Genomic DNA, 19,837 nt, shown 5'->3' with positions numbered 1-19,837 from the left:
CCGCACACATACCGGTTCTCTCTCTATCATATACTTGTCCCGATCGTCCTTCATGCAAAACTCGTTCTATTGTCTCGTCGTCCTTGATGCAGTGGCGACACCGTGTGTCGTAGTTTTCTCGAAACCGTTCGAAGTAAACACCAATTGGTCAGTGACTGACTCAGAACTGGGCTAGGACGTCCTGTTCCGCACGACTGAGTTGCCACCATGCATCCTTTCTGTCTGGTCTACTCATTGCCAGGTGGAGCTCACGGCCCTTATCCGAAGAATCCCAGCCATCGTACCAAAGCGCCAAGAATCTTTTGTCGGCCAGGGATCGTACACTTTGGTTTGTAATCTGCCTGCCGCCAGGTGCTCTTTATTATGTCAATTCAAACAAGTAGGCCTACTAGTGGAATAGAAATATGTCGTCTACAAATGTAATTAAGGAATATTGAAAAGCATGATATGGCATGATTGGACATTCCTTGTTAGATTTTTCATTCAATCTAAATAGAAACATTATCTAATTATCTTATATATATCTTATAAATTATAGACGATGCTTCAAACGAGAATATAATTACTTCCTACATTCTTATTTCTAAGTAACTTATCATTGGAGATCAAAGTTTACACACACTCGTGTTGCGTGATGAGAACAATGGCCAAGAGCAATTCTTTTTTTTTTTATTGCTATTAAAAAAGTCTTTAAAATTTGAATTTAGGCCTAATCTTTATTGACAGTTTGGGGTTTCAGTATTCAAATATTTATAGTATTAAAAAAATAAATGAACGATAATGTCTTAGGTCACATGATTGACAATTATTTGTTTATATTTCCGCTGTCGTCATGAGCTGGCTGTGTCCTTGAAATCCGCGTGTGTCTGTATGTGAGACACAGGGCATCTTATCTGCATTTTGGGTTGTGTTTATTGTGGTATAATGACATGGTACCATGTCATTTGTGAATTAATGAAATGGGAGAGCCGAAATAAAAGTTGTTTTTGAATGTAGAAACTAGCGCCTAAAGTTTGGATTATTAACGAAGATATATACTAATAGACAACAAAATGAGTCGGCGGTAAGGGCAACAACCAAGTTAGTCACATTTAAGAAAATAAAGTGAAACCATTTTCCCACGGCTAAATGCCTAAAATTGTGATTGCTAGCAGTGATGGTGGAAGTGAATACTGAAAAGAACAAAGCAAAGGCTTACTGAGAGGAAAGATCAAAGGGGCGCAATTACGATTTCCTAGACATTTTCAATATTGTTCAAAAATTTAGAATAATCTTAGCTCTCCTTTTGTGTGTTTTGAACCCAGCGTTTCTCAAACTGGGGGGCTCCCGTCCTTCCAACCCACCAGAAAATGAACAAACTCATTTTGAAATTGTGGTGATAGTTGTGACTAAGTTCTTGCCGTTCCCATGACTTAAATAAAATGAATTGACAGTCGTGGATAAAACTAAACTACAATTATATATAACGATAATTGATTTTTTTTTAAACATTAGTAGACATACCATCTGGAGGTTATACAAATTTTACATCCACTTAGTGGAGGATTTTCTATAATCACATATTTATGCAGGTTAATATTAGTTGCAAGAAGTTTTGCTACCGATTCATGATTGAATTTTGAAAAAAATCGAAAAAACAAACTAACATGGTTACAAAGACAGTTTGTGTGGAAACACAAACTCAAAATCGTCCCCCAAAGTGGTCCACCCAGGCAGGTAAAAAGGCAGGTATCAATATTTTCAGAAAGAACATCAGAATTAAATTCGATCAAAGACAAATGACAGAGAGAATAGAGAAAGAAGGTTGACAGATCTTGTGTGGTGCCCCAGCGGTCCAGCAAATCAAAGGATAGGTGAATGTGAAGTTAAATGTGAACCTGGCCTAACTGATCTAATAGCTTTGTAAATGGTAATCTCTAATTCCTCAAAAAAAAAAAAAAAAAAACATTTCGTAAAAATTAAAATTTTTCTTTTATTTAGTTTGTGTATTGCAATATGCTTGCACTGCAGTTCACGCAATAATATGAAAAATTACTTATTAATTGTTGTTTTAAATTATATGCATACTACTAAGATTTTTTCTCTTTAAAAAAAGTAAACTTTTTTTTTCGTGTAAATGTTGTAGTTAGTATGACAGAACTTACTTAATTTAGCAATACTAATGTAAAAAAAAAAGTATTTTTTGACAAAAAATCAAAAGCCATTTGCATAAATGTTATACGTAAGGTATACCTTGGTCTCCTCTATAAAGAGCCTCCAGTGTTTGTTACTATTAATAATGAATAGTTGTAAAAGCGGTTTATTTTTATGAAAAAAAAACTGCTTGCATAATTAATTTAAACAAATTGATTTTTCGCTTTTAGAAAAGAAAAAAGTAGCCGTTGCATCAGAACTTTGAATGGACTAAAATATTATGATGTTGGATTTTTACTATCTTTTCTAGTTTACGAGATCTAAACGGGACAGACGGACAGACATTTCGCACAAAACAAATAGCGTCTTTTTCCCTTTCGGGGGCTGCTAAAAATCAGAAAAGTCAATGTTCTTTTTCAGTAATTTGTAAAACACACTTATATATATATGTTTATATTGTTACGAATCTCACTATCCAGGCTCTCTGCAAACTGCACCATACACCACCAACTTAAAGAACTTGACAAGTCAGGGCTCTAAAATAACGTAAAGGTTTAATGTCCATAAATAACAGCCAATACTGTACAATTGGCAGCACGTATAACAGTACAAATAGCTCTGCGATAACAAATATCTCTCCGATAACACCGTTCCGCCGTATCAACTCTTGCACTGGCCTCTCCGTCTCGTTCCGGCCTTGCACTGGGTTCAACAGTTCAGGACTGACTTCACACACTAGGCTCGTTGTGTCGGACTCGATCACAGACCAAGATCAAGACGCCGTTCGTCTCAACTGTACTTGATAGTACTCCGCACTGAACCGTCGTAATGCTCGTACAGAACCACACCTCTGAACTGTGCTGTAGTCGACCGTGTTCTGAACTCTTGTCGTGAACCTCCTTTCTGAACCTTGCTGTATTGAGCCCCTTTTCTCGACTGTCTTGACTGCGACACCTCCGCTCTTTATATAGGGTCCCTACTGGCCTTCTAGAACCGGACAGAACGCCGCTCGACGTTTCTAGGTGGTCAGATGACTACAACTCTCGTGACGCTCCTGAGCTCTGTTCACGACGGCGATCCTTCCCGAATCGTCCTGTTGATACTCGACTCGGTTGACCGTCATAGCTCGTCACGGTTGACCGCTCGTCTAGCGCTGGCCTGGGGCGAATTGCGTCGGCTGACTACACTCACACCACTACCCCCATCTGTGCCACCACCAGGTTTATAACAACTACCCCCATCTGTGCCACCACCAGGTTTATAACAATATTGTTATAAGATGGGGGTAGTGGTGTGTGTGTAGTCAGCCGACGCAAATCGCCCCAGTCCAGCGCAGGACGAGCGGTCAACTGTGACCAGTGACAGTACATGCCAGTTCGGCAACGACCTGTGTGTAAATATTACGCACGCAAGTCACGGCGATTGTGATCATTCTGAGTGGTCAAGAACGTTCCATCCGATTCTAGAAGGCCAGTAGAGACAGTATATAAGAGCGAGTGTGTCAGAAAGACTGGACTTCACGTTACCTCGCAATGTGACCAGGACGAGGCGAAGTTAGAAACAGTACGGTGTGTGAATTCAGGCGGAGCAAGGCTAGGTTTTTGGACAGTTTGTGTAATATTGTTGCCAACTGTACAGTGTTGTATTGTATTTGAAATTAAATTGCTACTGTTACTTTGGAGCCCTGAGTTGTGAGGTTCTTTAATATATCATGGGCGTAGCCAGGATTTTTTTCGGGGGGGGGGTGTTTAGGGGGGATAAGATAAGATAATTTTATTGATTCAATCAAATGGAATTTCAGTTTGACTACAGTTGAAAATATCAGCTTAACTACTGTATACTAACAGTAGGCCTATAGATGAAAAATTCGAACAACATTCACACACGAAACTCATACACATTCACAACCAGCGCTTTATGAATTTGACTTCTATGTACTTCTCGATGATGACAGCTGATCTTGTAACACTCTGACCGAAAGTGGGATAAAGGAGTTTTTAAATCTTTCAGTTTTAGTCCTTATGGAAAGGAGACAACCACTTCGTTCAGATCTTATGTATCAGTGGTTTAATGGGTGCAGGTGTCCTTAAGAATCGAGAGTGTTTTGGAAAGGCATCTTTCATGAAAAAGCTCTTCAATAGATGGTAGCTATTTTCGAATGATATGCCATGTTCTAAGTCTTTGTGCCAATGAAGTCAATGTTACAACACGTAGGAAATGACCAAAAAAAAAATGTCAAGTACAATTGAATAAAAACCAAAATTTCCGATGGTCATTCGACCTCCAAAGGGGTCGCTACCGAGAACCCCTGCACTATATGCTCTAGAGCGCATCTGATTTCTTCCATTTCCGCAATATTAAAGATGATTTCACCTGCACATGGGCCTACCAGTTCGTCGCTTTCTGTTGCACTGGGGAAACTGACTACCGCTCCATAGCTCGAATTTATTCTGCCTTGGACTTCTCGTGGATCCGTCTGTATAGACCTTGATGGTTTCTCTTTCAGTGCTGTTTTGTAGGTTTGGTGTAGGGCCTATCTTTTTTGGTTTACCGTTGGATCAATCAGCGTTTTCCGCACCTCAGGAACTGTAGCCGGGTGGAAAGATCCCGTAAGAGCGAGAGCAGCTCTTTCCTGGGGAAAGCCAAGTTCTTGTGACAGAACGTTTGTATTTTCCGTAGGCTAACAAAACGGCTGATTCCCTCCGCCACGCATTCCCTCTAGCCTGATGTTTGCCTTCGAGAGCATCTTCCATTCTCCTTTCAAGGAAGATATTGAAGAGTGTTGGTGAAAGTAGGCAGCCTTGTCTTACTCCAAATTGTGGTTTTGAACCAGTGCCCAATATTATTGTTGAAGTACACCGCACTGGTGGCATCCTTGTAGAGGTTCTGAGTTCTGGGTAACTTTGATTATGTTTTATTGATGTTGTACTTTTCCATTGTCGCCCAGAATGCCCCGTGCCATACTCGATCGAAAGCTTTCTTGAAATAATATAGACAAGGAAAAGATTCTCTTGGTGCTGGCGATATCTTTCACAGAATATTCTGAGGTTTAGGATTTGTTCCGTTGTGCTGCGACCTTGTCTTAAACCCACTTTGCATATAGGGCCTCCAATTAACAAAGACGGGCTCTGATAGCGCCCGGGGCATTGAAGACTATTAAAAGAAATTTTTCCAACAAATTAAACAAGAATAGCCTATGAGACTAAACCTTAAGGGTTAGACCAATATTAGGATATAGGCCTACGTCATATGCTATATTTTTTGGGAACCCTCAACTCAAGAATACAAAGAAACTATAACTGACGCAAAACAGCGCCAAGTGAATGTGATTTATAACAAACAAATATTCACATTTGACTAGAGTAACATCATTAGTAAAATTTAGAGCGACAAAACAGAGGACTAAAAAGTAAAGTATCAATAATACATAAAATACTAACCGCATAGCCAACAAAAACACAACCTATAAAATTTATTTTTACAGTATATATATATATATATATATATATATATATATATATATATATATAGGTAAGTGTCTTTAGATATTTATCCCCCCTCCCCACCCAAAAAAACGAATGACTGCTGCCGACTATCAGTCTATGACGTGTTCTGTTTCAACTATTAGCATTACTAGATTTGATCTAGATCTACATCTAGATCTAGTTCATCTCTAGATCTATCATCTAGAATCTAAATTCTAGATCGAGACTCTATATATAGATATATACTATATACTACTGTAACTATAGTCTATACTTAGAGTCAATAGTCATAGATCTACATCTTTAATGATAATCTAGATCTAGAGTAGTCTAGAATCTAGATTAAATCTAAATATCGGTAATCTGCAATAATACAGTACACTACGACACTATGTGACTCAGTCTAAGTCTAAAAAGTCCTATAACTATAATTTACTATAATGATATTTATAATCTCTATTTTTACTATTATTAGTATTATAGTATTACATTTATAAATAATACTAATAGATCTAGTTAGTGACAGTTAGTCTAATAGTTTAAAAATAATAGTCTTATAAATATAAGTTTATAAGACATAATCATCATAATGATTAATGATAATGAATTAAATGATAGTCTGAGTCACATAGTCTTAAGTCAAGTGACTTAAGTTTAAGTCTAGACACTCTAGAGACTCTATAATCTATAACTCTAAGTCTATACTGACTATACTTATACTCTATATTAGTCTATATTACTTTATTAGTATATATACTGTAATACAGTGTATGTACACTATATTTAGTATATTCACTAGATCTATATTATATAATGATATGAGGATATGAGTTATGACTGTCAGTAGTATGAGTATGACTAGTATTGCTAGTAATAAATAGATCTAGTTAATAGTAATAGTTACTAATAGTACCATACTAATCATAGATGATAGTATGGTATGACTATGTGACTATAGTTAAGTTATAGATCTAGAATCTTAGTGAAAAATCTAATCTAGTGACTTGACTTTGAGTCGACTTGTCTGTCTTGACTAGGTAGTAGTAGTCTAGATCTATAAATAATTGTAGGCTCTATGATAAAAAAAAATAATCTAGATTCTACTTCTACTAGCTAGATGAATAATGAAACTACTAAACTAGTAACTAGAATCTAGTAGATCTAGGTCCTAGATCTATAAATAATTATAATATTAATTTAGAGAGTCGAGTCTAGACACTCTAGACTCTAGTTGACTCTAGAATAGTCTAGATCTTATAATCTATAAATATAATAATCTATATTATATCTAATTACTAATTAATAAATATATTTATAAATATAGATCTATATGGCCCAATAAATTCAATAATGGCCAATATTCCAATATGGGTAATCATGAGTCATGAATGTTAGCGTCATATAATTATATCAGTCATCATCAGTCATGTCATTTATACTATATGACTCATAATAAATAATATTAGATTTATAAGTTAAATTTAAAACAGTTTTATTTTTATGATAAACTTAAAGTATTGAAGTAGATTAGATTTTAGATAGACCTGATAGATCTAGATTGATAGATCTAGTCTAGGACACTAGACTAATCTAGAATTGATAGATATCTACTTTAGATCTAAATCTAGAGTCTAGACTCGACTCTAGATTCTAGATAGAATGTTTTCAGTTTCTAAATTATCTACTAGACTCAATTCGCTCTACATTTAGACTAGATCTAGGATTCTAGTACTATTATTACAGTATACTGACAGACTTATACTGAGACTGAGTCAGGTCCAGGTATACTTTAAAAAAATAATAGTAACTAACGGTATAGACTATGTAGAGTATAGTAGCCTACAGGCTACATATAGTCACATAGTGATAGTATAGTAACTATGACTATAGTCACTATAGTATAGTGACATAGTCCATATAAATCTATTATTATTTCATATGTGTATACAGTCTCTTAACTCTAAATAGCAGTGTAAGATCTACTAATTATATTTATGAATATTACTATACTATGCTATACTTATACTAGACTATAGTCTATACTCTATATATAGTGAGCAAATCTAGAGTAATTTTCATCTTCTGAACACCCCCTACTTTTGATATTAATGAACACCTCACAATATTTGTTAAAATGAGCCTTTATTTTGATAGCTATGACTAAACTAATCTATTATTGTTGTACATACTCCATTTATATATAGTTCAGACACATTTAGTTTTCTTTACTCTGAAAAACAAAGGTTTTTTTTTGCTCAAATTGCTTTGGTTAGACGATGTAGATTTTTTTCCTCTAGGATAAGATTTTTTAGACCATTGAGGTATCAGCAGAAACAAATCCTATCTAAAATGTTTCTTAATAGGCATTAAAAAGAATGTTTTTACACAATCCTGCTCGCCCTCTCTTTTATTCTGTCTTGACACCCTAATTATTGATCGACCAGCCTAAGTAGGTACTAAGCTTGGTATCATTAACACAGTACCAGAAAAGAAAACATAACAGGAAGGACAATCATTGATCGATCAGGTACCAAATTAGGTCACAATCACTGATAGCCCTTTATGAAGCTTATGGTGTTAGGGTTTAGCACAGAAGGGAGCAATTGAGAGTATGAAAAGTAACACTGGCCACACGAAGGTGTTTTTCACCATACAAGATCCTCTGGAAAACTATTTAATTATCAAGGTTGAGGGCAAAAAACAAAATTGGGAAGATACTTATCAGGGAATTCCTCTACGTTGATGATGCAGCTATTGTAGATGACTCAGCTATTCAGCTTCAGTCCCTGGTTGACAAACTATCTGCTGCTTCCTAGAAGTTCAGCTTAAATATTACAAACACTGCACCTCATGTAACCATTAATGACCAACCACTGGAAATTGTTGACCATTTAATTGTTATCTTGGCTCCTTCATGTTTAACGATGTTCTACTAGATAAAGACATCATCAACAGGATAGCCAAGGCAATGGGCATCATTTCTCCGGTGCAGAAAAGAGTGTGGGACAATACCTTGCTGACTTGCTATTCCAAAGCCTTAGTCTACCTTAGTTGTGTGATGAGCCCTTTGCTATACGAAAGTGAAACTTGATCAACCTACTCATGGCAGGAAAAAAAGCTAAGTATCTTCCACCTTCGATGCCTAAGGATCTTTAAAATAAGATAAAATAACCAATGAGGAAGTGCTGTGAAGAGTAGGGTGCCAGGACATAGCCCTGTTATCAGTAGCAGACACCTTGGCTTGCTTGGTCAAGTTCATAGAATCCCACAAGTTTGATCTCCACAAGACATTCTGTATGATGTTCTAACAGAAGGCAGGAGAGCTGCTGGTCGATCACTTTTATATACTGATGTATGCAAACTTTACGTGACATGAAGCTCTTCAAAATCAACACTAACAGTTTGGAGAGGTATCACTGAATAGATCCATATGGAGAGCGAGCATAAAGGAAGGTCCTAGATAGCAGATGCCATAGGCAACAGTAGTAGAAAGAAGGGTGAAAGTGCAATGATACCTGGTGATTACAGATGCCCGACTTGTGACCGCAGCTTTGTATCAAGAACTGGCCTCATTAGTCACACACAAAGTTGCAAAGGGAAAAGATTATGTCTCAAGACGTAAAATGCGCACATGTACATTATGTTATAATACTTTTCAAAATAAAAAATGTAGATCTCATCTAGATTCTAGTACTAGATCTAGCCTTTTGACCTTTAATGTAAAATCACTAACAAAAATAAGCTTAGAACACTGTTATAGATCTAATTAAGATTAAGACAAAGATCTAGATATATAGTAAATCACCAGCATTACACACTCTTAAGCTTAGTTTTTTATAGCTCTGTAATGGTTAGACATGAAAAAAATTTAAGTATCCATAAAATCATCATCCATTTGGAAATCATAATAGTCAATGTTATAGTTAAATGGATTCATAAGCATATTTAAAAAGAAATTTAATGTCAGAGGAGGGTAGGGTTTGATGAAAGAAAAAGATGACAAAAAGAAAAAAAAAGTTTTAATTAAAAAAATAAATAAAGTGTTACTCATTGGTATCAAAATTAGGATTAAAAATTCTGTATTCGTATGAGATTATTGTTGTTTGTTTATTATTGTTAAAATGGTAAATATTTTATTTTTTGAAAGCTTGTTTGAACTGATATTTTACAAGAACCTAGATAATAACAGATTTTAGTCTAAAACTAAGAGAAATACACTTTTGAGTATGACTTATAAATTAAACTCCTATGAGTTAGTGATGATATAAATTTAACATGACATTTTAAGACTTTTACTGGCAGTATTTGTAAAATCAAAGCTAAAAGGTTATAAGTAAGGTAAGTTAAAGTGATCAAATGTGTTTCAATCAATTCAGCCTGTTTCATTCAGCTGGGAATAGTCTTTGTCCTGAGAAAAGACATTGCCTAATCTGAAAATTATTCTTGAAAGTCAGTGGCCTGAGGAATATTTTTTACAAATAAAAATTCAAATCTACTTCTTTTAATCAGTTTTTTGCTGTTGAACTTTTCTATTTGTGCAGTCAGTACCACTGAAAATGATTATCCTTTTTTTTATTAAGTAAAGGCTGTTATTTCCTGTTGTTAAATTTTAAGGAAAGAGAGTTTTTAGTCATGCATTCCTCTGCTGACAGGATGAGAAGTAAGCTAGTCATTCTGATAAATTAGTGAAGAAGGTGTTGGTTGGCTTCTATTTATGGTCCTTTATCTGCCTTTAACAATACTCTTCAAAAAGTTGTGACGATAGTTGCTTTAGAACAGGTACACGTACTCTGTGTAATGATCATACCTTGGATCCTAGCTTCCTGTTGCACATATCTCTGATATTTCTACCAACAACCACTAGTACGAAAACACATACATTGCTGAATATGAAGATTGATGATTTGACAGTCACCTAAGAAAAATTAACTTTTTTTGTTGGTTGTCTCACATAATGTCTTTTTACTCTTGTTTTAAGGTTTGGGTGTATTTGTATTTTTAAAACAATTAAACTATATTCTATACTATAAATTGAAATTTTTAAATGTATTTATATATTTTTTTTTAGGCTATGTAAACTGTCATAATAAATCAAAATATGATGATTGAGGTATTTACCAAAAAGCGTATTTTGATCTTGTCTGCTTTTGTAGCCTCGTAAGTATAAAATTTACTTTAAAATATTTACTGTGTGTTTCTATATTAAATTGGCTATTCTTCCATTTTGTCTTGATATATATTATAAATTTCAAAGCCCTAGCTCACTGACTGATCACTGATTTTCCCACTTGCTGTTGATGAAAAAATTAACCTGTAATTTCAGGTTATGTATGTGCAAAGTTATGTTTGATTTAATATCATGCCGCTTGGTAGAAGTTGTTTTTTTTTAACAAAAATTGTATATCATTGCTATCTCTAATGAATGATGAGCATATAAATATACATTATCTGAGAAGCACTAGATACAATTTTTTAAACACTGCTGCTAATTAAAATATTGAATAAAAAACAATTTTTGCTACTATTTATAATAGGTGCAGTTTAAATTATTTATATTGCAATAGTAGTTAGAATTTTTTAAACTTAAAAAAAATGTTATTGTAATGATTTATTGACAGATTCACAATAGCTGCACTGGTTCTTAAAAGTCACTGGGAATACACCAGACAATTAGCAATGCAAGAGGAGAGCATTAAAAGCAAAGGTTGTTCTTATAAATATTATATTTTAATCAGAATTGCTTTCTTTTTGCTTCATTAAAATCATTCCAAAGGCAAGGTTTTTAATTGTATGATCACTGTAATTAATACTCATCAAGAATGCAAAGTGGAAGAGAAAACACTATAAACGCATTAGCAACATGTAACAAAATATCAAAAAGCATTCTACATAATCATATTTATATATTAGATGAATTGAGGGCTTAAAGTAAAAGCTTTAACAGCACAATTAAACTATGAGAAAGGAAAATATCTAATTGGCGATGTAATGACCAGTCACCCTAAATAATACAAATTATTAGTTCATTTGTTCATGTTTTATGAAATTAGTAGTGACAAAATGTACGAAGTTTTGTGATTTTTCAAGTTTTATGGATTAAATCAGTGATGCCCAACCTTTTTCGACCGGCGGGCCATTTTAATTTTCGACACTCGTGTCGCAGGCCACATCATGGAATAAATTTTAAAAAAATGAAATAGTGAATAAACCATTTTAAATAGTTTTATTACAAACTATAATGCAAACCCGTAGCAGTGCTAGGCGATTATGTAAGATTGGTTTCATCCGTTTTATCAATGAAAAGTTTGTCTAATCAATGAAGTGCTTGTAAACATTGTGATTGTCTGAATGTCCTTAACACTTGATTTCGGAAATTTGAAAAGTTCCTTCATACAAATTGGTGAAGAAATCTCTTGTTTGCATCGCTCTAAATGTCTCAAGCAGGAATGTCTGGCTGTGTAAGTCAATCAGCTCCATTTGCAGATCTGTCAGGGCAGTCCTCAGTGGCAACAGAAAACATTTCAAAATCTGCTGCTCTGTCGTTTAGTTTTGAATGGAAATTTGTACCAATATCGTACAATCGTTAGCAATGCTTTAACTGTTTTTCTCCCCAGGACAAATTCTTTCATCACTTCATCACCGCTTCATTTCTCATAAGTTAAAACAACTCTATAGTTTTTCCTTACTGTGGGCACAAATCTTATCTCTTTTTTCTCGTCAGTCGCTCAACTCACTCAACTAGGCGTAAGTTAGCGATTTTTTTTCTTTGCGGCTCAAACCAACAATCTACATTCATAATCTAGTTTTTGTTCCTACGGGCTCTACCATTTCATTAACGCACAAATATTAAATGGTACGTATTATTCTCTTTGATATCAAAAGAACGTTACCAAAATTGATACCGAATTGATGCCCTATATTACACACAACATGTTTAGAGCATGACTTACAAGACACAAGCAGAATTATCCAAGAACCTAAAACAACTGTCAACACTTGTGTTCATTAAAAAAAACTAATATGAATATTAGAATACATTAGATTACAAGGAAATCCATCCAAGAAAAAGTCCTAACGTATCAAAAATACATTTTTCAACCTTTTTAAAAATTTTCTTCACTTTATGCCGATGTTTAGGCGGGCCGGATGGAGCCATGTCATCTGGCCCGCGGGCCGTAGTTTGGGCATCACTGGATTAAATGTATAATTGAAAGGTTAAATCTTTCAGCTAATGATTTTTTAATGAATTTTAAAATTTATATTTCTTTTTTTTTCCATATTCAGTTTTTAAACTTAGTAAAAAAATATTTATAAAAATATTTTATTTTATTTTATTATTACACTTATGTAGCCAATTAATTTTCCTTTAAAATAAAATCAAATATATTAAAGTATATAATATAATGAAAAGTTACATTAGTTTTTAGTTTTAGTAACTTTTCCTCTTGCACCTTTTTTGTTCGGCCCAGAAAACTTAATTTTCTTTGATCAAAATAATATGCACTGAAAGAGTTAATGTGGTTTTAAATATAAGATGTTCTCCATAATTGTAATTGTCACCTTACAGCCAATTAAAAAATAATTGCATTGTTTTTACAGTTAAAAAAGCTGCATCATGTGATGTATTCTCATCTGTTTCTCATTGCCAGAGATGTCCCAAAGAAGAACTGGTATGGAAAACACCATTTAAAAAAAATAAATATTGTTGAAGTACTATCTGATTACATTTTTCTTTGCACTAAAATAATATGAACAATTTTAGTAGATTCTTTTGAAATTAAGATTCTTTTTACTCTCCTTACTAATTTGATTTGAAAAGCATCTCAAGGAAGAACAATAAGACAGTTTATAATATTAATTTAGGATAAAACCCCTTTTAGATCTCATCAAACATAAAAAGTATGTATTTTCTTTTTTTTTCAGAGGTCTGAAATTTCCTATTGCATGCAGACAGGTTATAAAGAATTGATTAAATGTGATAATGGAAAAGAAGAGTATATTTGGTAAACTAGTCATAATATTTTTACACTACATTAAGCCTTGATATAACATCACATTTTGTCTTGTAAATTAGGTGTATTATAACAAAATGGCAATATACAAATCAGTTTTAAAATACATTCATTTTTTTTTGAGTACGCATCATACTTATGTTATGTTCATATACTTTTTAAAGTAACTTAAAAAGATCACGCAAAAAAACAAGGGTTGTAGCATGCCTCAAATCTCCTAAACAAATAGCTCTTTTTAAAGTCTTTTAAATTTGTTATATTCTCATTAGATAGTCTGTATGCCAAATAAATTTTTTTTGTGTAACCATTTTTCTTACTGGAGAATGACATATATAAGGTTAGTCCTGCCTCTTCTACCTGATCTCACATGCATTTCAATTGGTCGTGGGTCATTTCATTTTTGCTTTAGATGGAAACGTTTGTGTCACATATCAATTTAAATAAACCTAATCTAGGGTAATAAACTTACTTACTTAATCCTAATTCTTAATATCCGGCGTAGGCATCTGTTAACAAAAGTCCGGAGCTTTTCCATATTTGTTTTAGTGACTCTCCAAGTTTCTGAACCGTATAGAAAGACAGACTTAACGTTTGTATTATAGATTCGTATTTTGTAATGTAGAGGTAGTGCCTTAGAGCACCAAATTGTTTGAAGAGTTGAAAAGGCAGACCTAGCTTAATTGATCCGAATTAGTATATCATCATCAGCTTTGCTGTCTTTACTAACTCTACTTCCCAGATAAGTAAAGTGGTCTGTATCAAGGATGTTCTCTCCCTGTAGCATGATTGGGTTCTCTTGTCTGTTGTTGATCCTCATAACTTGTTTTCTTTTTGTTGATTAGAGGTCCAGTCTTTTTCGCTATTTCTGAGAGTCTGGTGAGTTTGGTCTGAGCATTTTGTTGTGTATGGGAAAGGAGGCAGATGTCATTGGCGAAATCCAGGTCCTCTAAATTTTTTTTTGTTGTGTTAGTGTCCATTGTATGCCACCTTTATTATCTAAGACTGTCTGTCTCATGACCCAATCAATCACCAGCAAAAATATCAAGGGTGAAAGCATACATCCCTGTCTTACTCCTGTTTTTACATGAAAAGGGTTGGTCAGCTTACCATTGTGTATTACTTGACATGATGAGTCATCGTATAACTGTTTAATGATATTGTTGAATTTTGTTGGAATTCTGTGGTGATTCATCAGTCTCCAGATTATGTCTCTGTCAATACTGTCGAAGGCTTTCTCAAAATCAACTAAGGTCATGTACAAAGGAGATTGCCACTCGATAGATTGTTCTATGATAATATGTAGTGTAGCAATGTGGTCAGTGCATGATTTCTCCTTACGGAATCCAGCCTGGTCTGGTCTTAGTCTTTTGTCTAAGGCATCTTTTAGGCGTTCTAGTATTATTTTTTGTTGACAGTATCATGATTCCTCGCCAGTTGTTGCATTGCGTAAGGTCACCTTTTTGGGTAATTTAATTTGATAACCCAGGGTAATAAACTTAGAACATTTTATCCCAGCTGAAGGAAAAACCCATGGGCGGGAGTATGGAAAACCCCCAAGCACTAGTGCATAGAAAAACCCATGACATCATCTACACATGTAGGTTTGGCTGTCTCTGGGAATAATTGGATTGGTTAGAGGAAGCGTCTAGGGGAGGAGCTAAGGAAATAATTCAATAGAGCGGGATTTAGAGATTTAGTTTGGGAGATGTAACTTAAAGTGACAAGTCATATATTTTAGTGGCTGTGAAATTAGATCTAGTATCTATTAGTTATTGAGCTTTGAAAGAAGATATTTATTTGATACAGTTTTATTTCTGTATATTCTGTACATTATTGTTATTCCCAGCTTTTAAATTAAAGTTCTGTATTTGAATCGAAAGGATCTTCATTATTTGAATCTCTAAGACATATTTAGATCTAGAAATATATCTACAGAATCCCCGGCATCACAGTTACAACATATTAGCACCTTCAACAAATAAGCATTTTCAACTACAAGAAAAAATTTAACTGTGATAGTTGAACATAAAACTTTATAAGCTAACTTTATGGGTTATTTCTGTTTTGTTTTTCATACCTAAAAATCCTTTGTTTTAAGTTGTGGTCCACCAGATTTCTAGAAAGTTTTAACCCTTGCAGTATTATATATGTTTTTACAATGCTTATATCAACTCTGTCTGTCGATAAAAATTTTGAACATTTTCTCCCATTTCCCATTCTCAGATCAAGTTAAAATTTTGCACCATAATTCATTCAACCTGACAAGACATGAGTCATTAAAATAAATTAAAAAATTAGTTAATTAAATGTTGGTGATTAATTATTTTGTTTGATTTTGAACTTAGGGGACTAAATGCTACTTAATGAGAGATGTGGATAGATTTATTACGTTTTGACACGTTTCTTCTCCCACTTTCCATTCTCTGATCAAGTTTTTTAATTTGGCATAATTATTCATATTCTATAACAATACACGAATCAATCCAAAAATTAACCAGTTAGTTAATCATTTAGTACTAATTAATTAATTTTGTTTATATAAACAGAAAGGGAGCTATACTCTGTAATTTTCAGATAATTGACAGTAATTACCAGTTATATTTCCTTGTAGATAAGCTTTGGTTTTAAAAAGTATTCTTTTTTCTATTGCTTGTTTTCTATTTGAAGCTTCTCTGCATTATTTCAATGACTGTATTGCTCTTTCTTCTTCTTGTCTCACTATCATAAGTTTTTATGCCTCTGTCTTTTCAACTTGTCCTTCAATTAACACTTTTAAACTTTTGTTTGACAATGCTCATAATTTGCGTAATTGTTAGGAGTAGGAAAAGAAGTAGAGTAATTGAGGAATCAATGTGTGGGTACAAGATTATATGTAGCCCTATCAGTCATTTGGTTAACAATTTTAACGTACTGGTACTGTCATGAGCCTATCTGAAAACTGTCAAGTGAAATGATCTGTCCACTAGATTACAATTTTGCTGTTTGCTTTGTTTTATAACTTTTATATTTGTTCATCAAACACTTATTTGATTATTCTGTGTACTTTGTATGTACAGGTGTGATATTTCCCCTGCTGTTGAAGAATCTGACTTCTGGAAATTTGAGTTATGCACACTTTTGCTGGGATTGTCATCATATGCTGTGGTTTATTTGCGGCAAAGAAAACTTGATAAGAGACTCATGGAAAAAATTAATAAACAAATAGCAGCTGGGATATGAGGCCTATTCTATGCACTAAACTGAAATGTGGTTTGTGAATTAATTTTTAGTTGTTTGTTTGGTTAGTAGCATATATTCCTTTTTTTTTAAGAATGAACAAAAAATGTGTGAAGCATTCCTTGTGATTTAAGTTGTGATATTATTTTCTGATGAAATCAGCCACCAGGTGAAAAAGTAATTTTGAAGAAATAAAAATTTCCCAATAGATATTCTAAAGAGAGACTCATTTGATCAGAAATCCAAAGGTTTTTAGAGAGTGACTATACTTAATACTTAATCCTCCTAGTGTCTTGTTCTGTCAGTGACTGACACATTTATGTTTTAATATATGATGTTATAAGTGACTTCAAAAACAATATTGTCCATATAAATGTAAAAATTAGTAACTTTATTGTGTAGCAACTTATATTTAATCTAGTGAAAATCAAATTGATAAAATCTCTCTAGCTCTCAAAAGGTTGAGAGCCCTTGCCATGACAAACAGTGAAAATGTTGAACAGTTTTTGTTTGTCTTGGTTGTTATGGAATAAGAATGAAAACAAGACTTGTGTGTGTACTTTATTGACTCAAATAGTGTTAATCATTTAATTGTATATAAATATTGCTTTCTTTATCAACTTTGTTTCTACTTCATTTAGTAACTTTAAAACAGGTTAAAATTGTTTTGATTTATAATTTCATTCACCATAAATTATTATTTTATTTTTAACTCTTCTTAAAGAGTGACTTAGGGGCAATGTTTATGTAAATATGGATCCAAGTACATTGTTAAATCAAGGTTTTTCTTTCTTTTAAAGTTGTCATGAAATGAAAGAATTTTACATTTTTAAATGTTGAAAGCATAAAGTTTTACTGCACCAGCCAGCCCTCCTCTGTCCTTAGTCACGCCACATTGGTTCAATAAAACAAGAAAAGTGGCTTGTATTTTTTTTTTAACTATTTCTATTTGTCTTGTCTTTGTTACTGCAATCTTACCTTGCTACTAGCCAAGATTTTAAAAGTATTTTTTTTTAAATTGCAAATACTAATTGATTGTGTTATAGCAAGTCAAACCTGAACATTTTAATGAAAATGAATAATAGGAATTGGTTAGTAATGTTAACAGGTCTAAAATAAACTTAAATACTAGAAATGTATTAAGTATCTTTCTGTATGATCCTGTCTGAGGGATAGGTCAGTTAAATCAAATTAGTTGTTACTGACTTCCATTACAGAGATGCCTACAAGTGCGCATCTTGTATATTTTGTATGCAAATGGACTAAAAAATACACTAGTACGGCTTGTCATCTGAAAATACAAATTTCCCCCTCTAAAGCAAAAAAAAAAAAAAATTACATAAAAAAAAAGTAGTTCTTGCTATAGATCAGTGCGTCAGTGGCTGGAAATGGACTATTCCTATTAGATCTACCACGAGGTAGTATTGCTTTTTTTTTTCCAGTGTCTGGATACCTTGTAACAAAATTGCCTGTAAATAAAACTGCTTTTATAGAATTAGATGTCACTGATCAAACTAAGCAAACTATTACATCTGGTGTAAGTCTAATTTCACTTGTAACAAAAATTCCTCTTCTTTTGAATGAATTTTCTGTTGCCACTATTATGGAATGTTGAATACACTAGAGGTAATATGATCATAAAATCATTGCCAACTGACAAGAAGGGCATCTTTCTAACATTTTCTAGAAAAGTCTATGAGGAACACTCTAAGTTTAAATATTTTGACAAATGTACAGAATGTCTTATATAACTTTAAGCTGTGCTAACTTAAGAATTGCTGCATTTCTTGTATGTTACCTGAGTATATGTATCTTTATATTTAGGAACATACATATTTGCATTTTGGCATGTAGGCATCTCTGCCATTAGTAAAGGAAGAATAGTTATGGCCATATATTTGTTCTTAAGATGCTAAGAAATGATCTACATCTGGCCAGACTTTTGACCATGGAATTCATCTCTATTAGAATCTATGATATTGTTTGCAATATTCCATGTATATATTACTAATTAAGCTTGAGCTATGTTATAGTCAAAGTAGAGGTAAATTATTTGCTTACTAAATCTAACAATATACAGGATTAATTAGAACTGTGCAAGTTCATTGAAAGTCAGTACTAGCCTATTGACCATTATTTCATCATTTCTTATTGTATTATTATTATTATATAAATAAACCGTATGGTTTAAATATGTTTTTCTTTGTTTTGTTTTTTTTTTAGCTAAAATAAGATTACAAAGAGTTTGTGTTTGATGCCCCCCCCCCCACCCGACTTCTTTAAAAAAATAACACAAAAAAAAACTCCCCCATGGGTCATCTGTTTGGTACGAATGCAGGCAAAAAAAGGTTTCAGCACAGATGTGAATGGCCAAACTTTCATTCATATCCTTTGGAGGAGATTTATCCTTTTGTGGAAGTGTTTTCTCTCTGTACTTAATGTACATGTTAGAATGCAAACATGGAGTGTTAAATAAATAGAAACTTCAATATAAGGAAACACACAAATTACTCATTGATATAGATGCATATATTTCATTTTTTTAGCTAATGACTAAGCTGTTAGCATTAATGTTGTATAACTATGCTTATATAAAATAATTCCCTTCCTTGCATAATAATAATAATCTTTATTATCTCACCAGTAAATTAGTCTTAAAATGTGTGCATTACACCAAACAAAACATAACTATAGAAAACAAAACTAAAAATTCACACCAGACTCACTCATAATTTACATGTGAAACATTTATATCAGATAGTTGCATTGTATTTAATGATTTGATTGCTAGGGGAACAAAACAGTTTTTGTGTCTCTTTGTCTTTGCTATTGGTGTCTTGTATCTCTTTTGTTTTTTAATAGTACATAGGTTAAATAATGAATTTTTTGAAAAAAAAATTGCATATATAATTTAAAAAACAAAACGGTTTATTTTAGAACATTAAAGTGTACCAGTAAAAACTTTGAAAGCTCTAAAATATGAAATTTTAA

The 19,837-nt window shown here is 33.1% G+C and overlaps 1 protein-coding gene across 3 annotated transcripts; it reads left to right on the top strand.

The window, feature by feature from the left end:
• Positions 1–5,754: 5,754 nt before the first annotated feature.
• On the top strand, positions 5,755–19,040 carry LOC106073415 (protein JTB-like). 3 transcript variants are annotated; one of them, XM_056031164.1, is made up of 6 exons: positions 5,755–5,875; positions 10,687–10,775; positions 11,237–11,322; positions 13,218–13,288; positions 13,542–13,621; positions 16,687–19,040. In XM_056031164.1, the coding sequence occupies exons 2-6, from the start codon at positions 10,717–10,719 to the stop codon at positions 16,847–16,849; spliced, it is 459 nt and encodes a 152-aa protein (XP_055887139.1). In that variant the 5' UTR covers positions 5,755–5,875; positions 10,687–10,716; the 3' UTR covers positions 16,850–19,040. The 3 variants fall into 3 exon arrangements, with proteins under 3 accessions (XP_055887139.1, XP_055887128.1, XP_055887135.1); XM_056031153.1 differs by having other exon boundaries at positions 5,761–5,976; XM_056031160.1 differs by lacking the exon at positions 5,755–5,875 and adding an exon at positions 9,766–9,956.
• Positions 19,041–19,837: the final 797 nt, after the last annotated feature.

This window comes from Biomphalaria glabrata, chromosome 1 (genome assembly GCF_947242115.1).
Source record: "Biomphalaria glabrata chromosome 1, xgBioGlab47.1, whole genome shotgun sequence".
NCBI classification, from domain to species: domain Eukaryota; kingdom Metazoa; phylum Mollusca; class Gastropoda; family Planorbidae; genus Biomphalaria; species Biomphalaria glabrata.
This window is presented reverse-complemented; position numbering and strand designations above follow the sequence as displayed.

What these genes read in the sequence shown, in the direction of transcription:
- LOC106073415 (XM_056031164.1), top strand. Translation starts at nt 10,717, where the DNA reads ATGATGATTGAGGTATTTACCAAAAAGCGTATTTTGATCTTGTCTGCT. An exon ending in TTGTCTGCTTTTGTAGCCTC is followed by an intron (nt 10,776 to 11,236) that starts GTAAGTATAAAA and finishes ATTTATTGACAG; the next exon opens with ATTCACAATAGCTGCACTGG. An exon ending in GGAAAAGAAGAGTATATTTG is followed by an intron (nt 13,622 to 16,686) that starts GTAAACTAGTCA and finishes TTGTATGTACAG; the next exon opens with GTGTGATATTTCCCCTGCTG.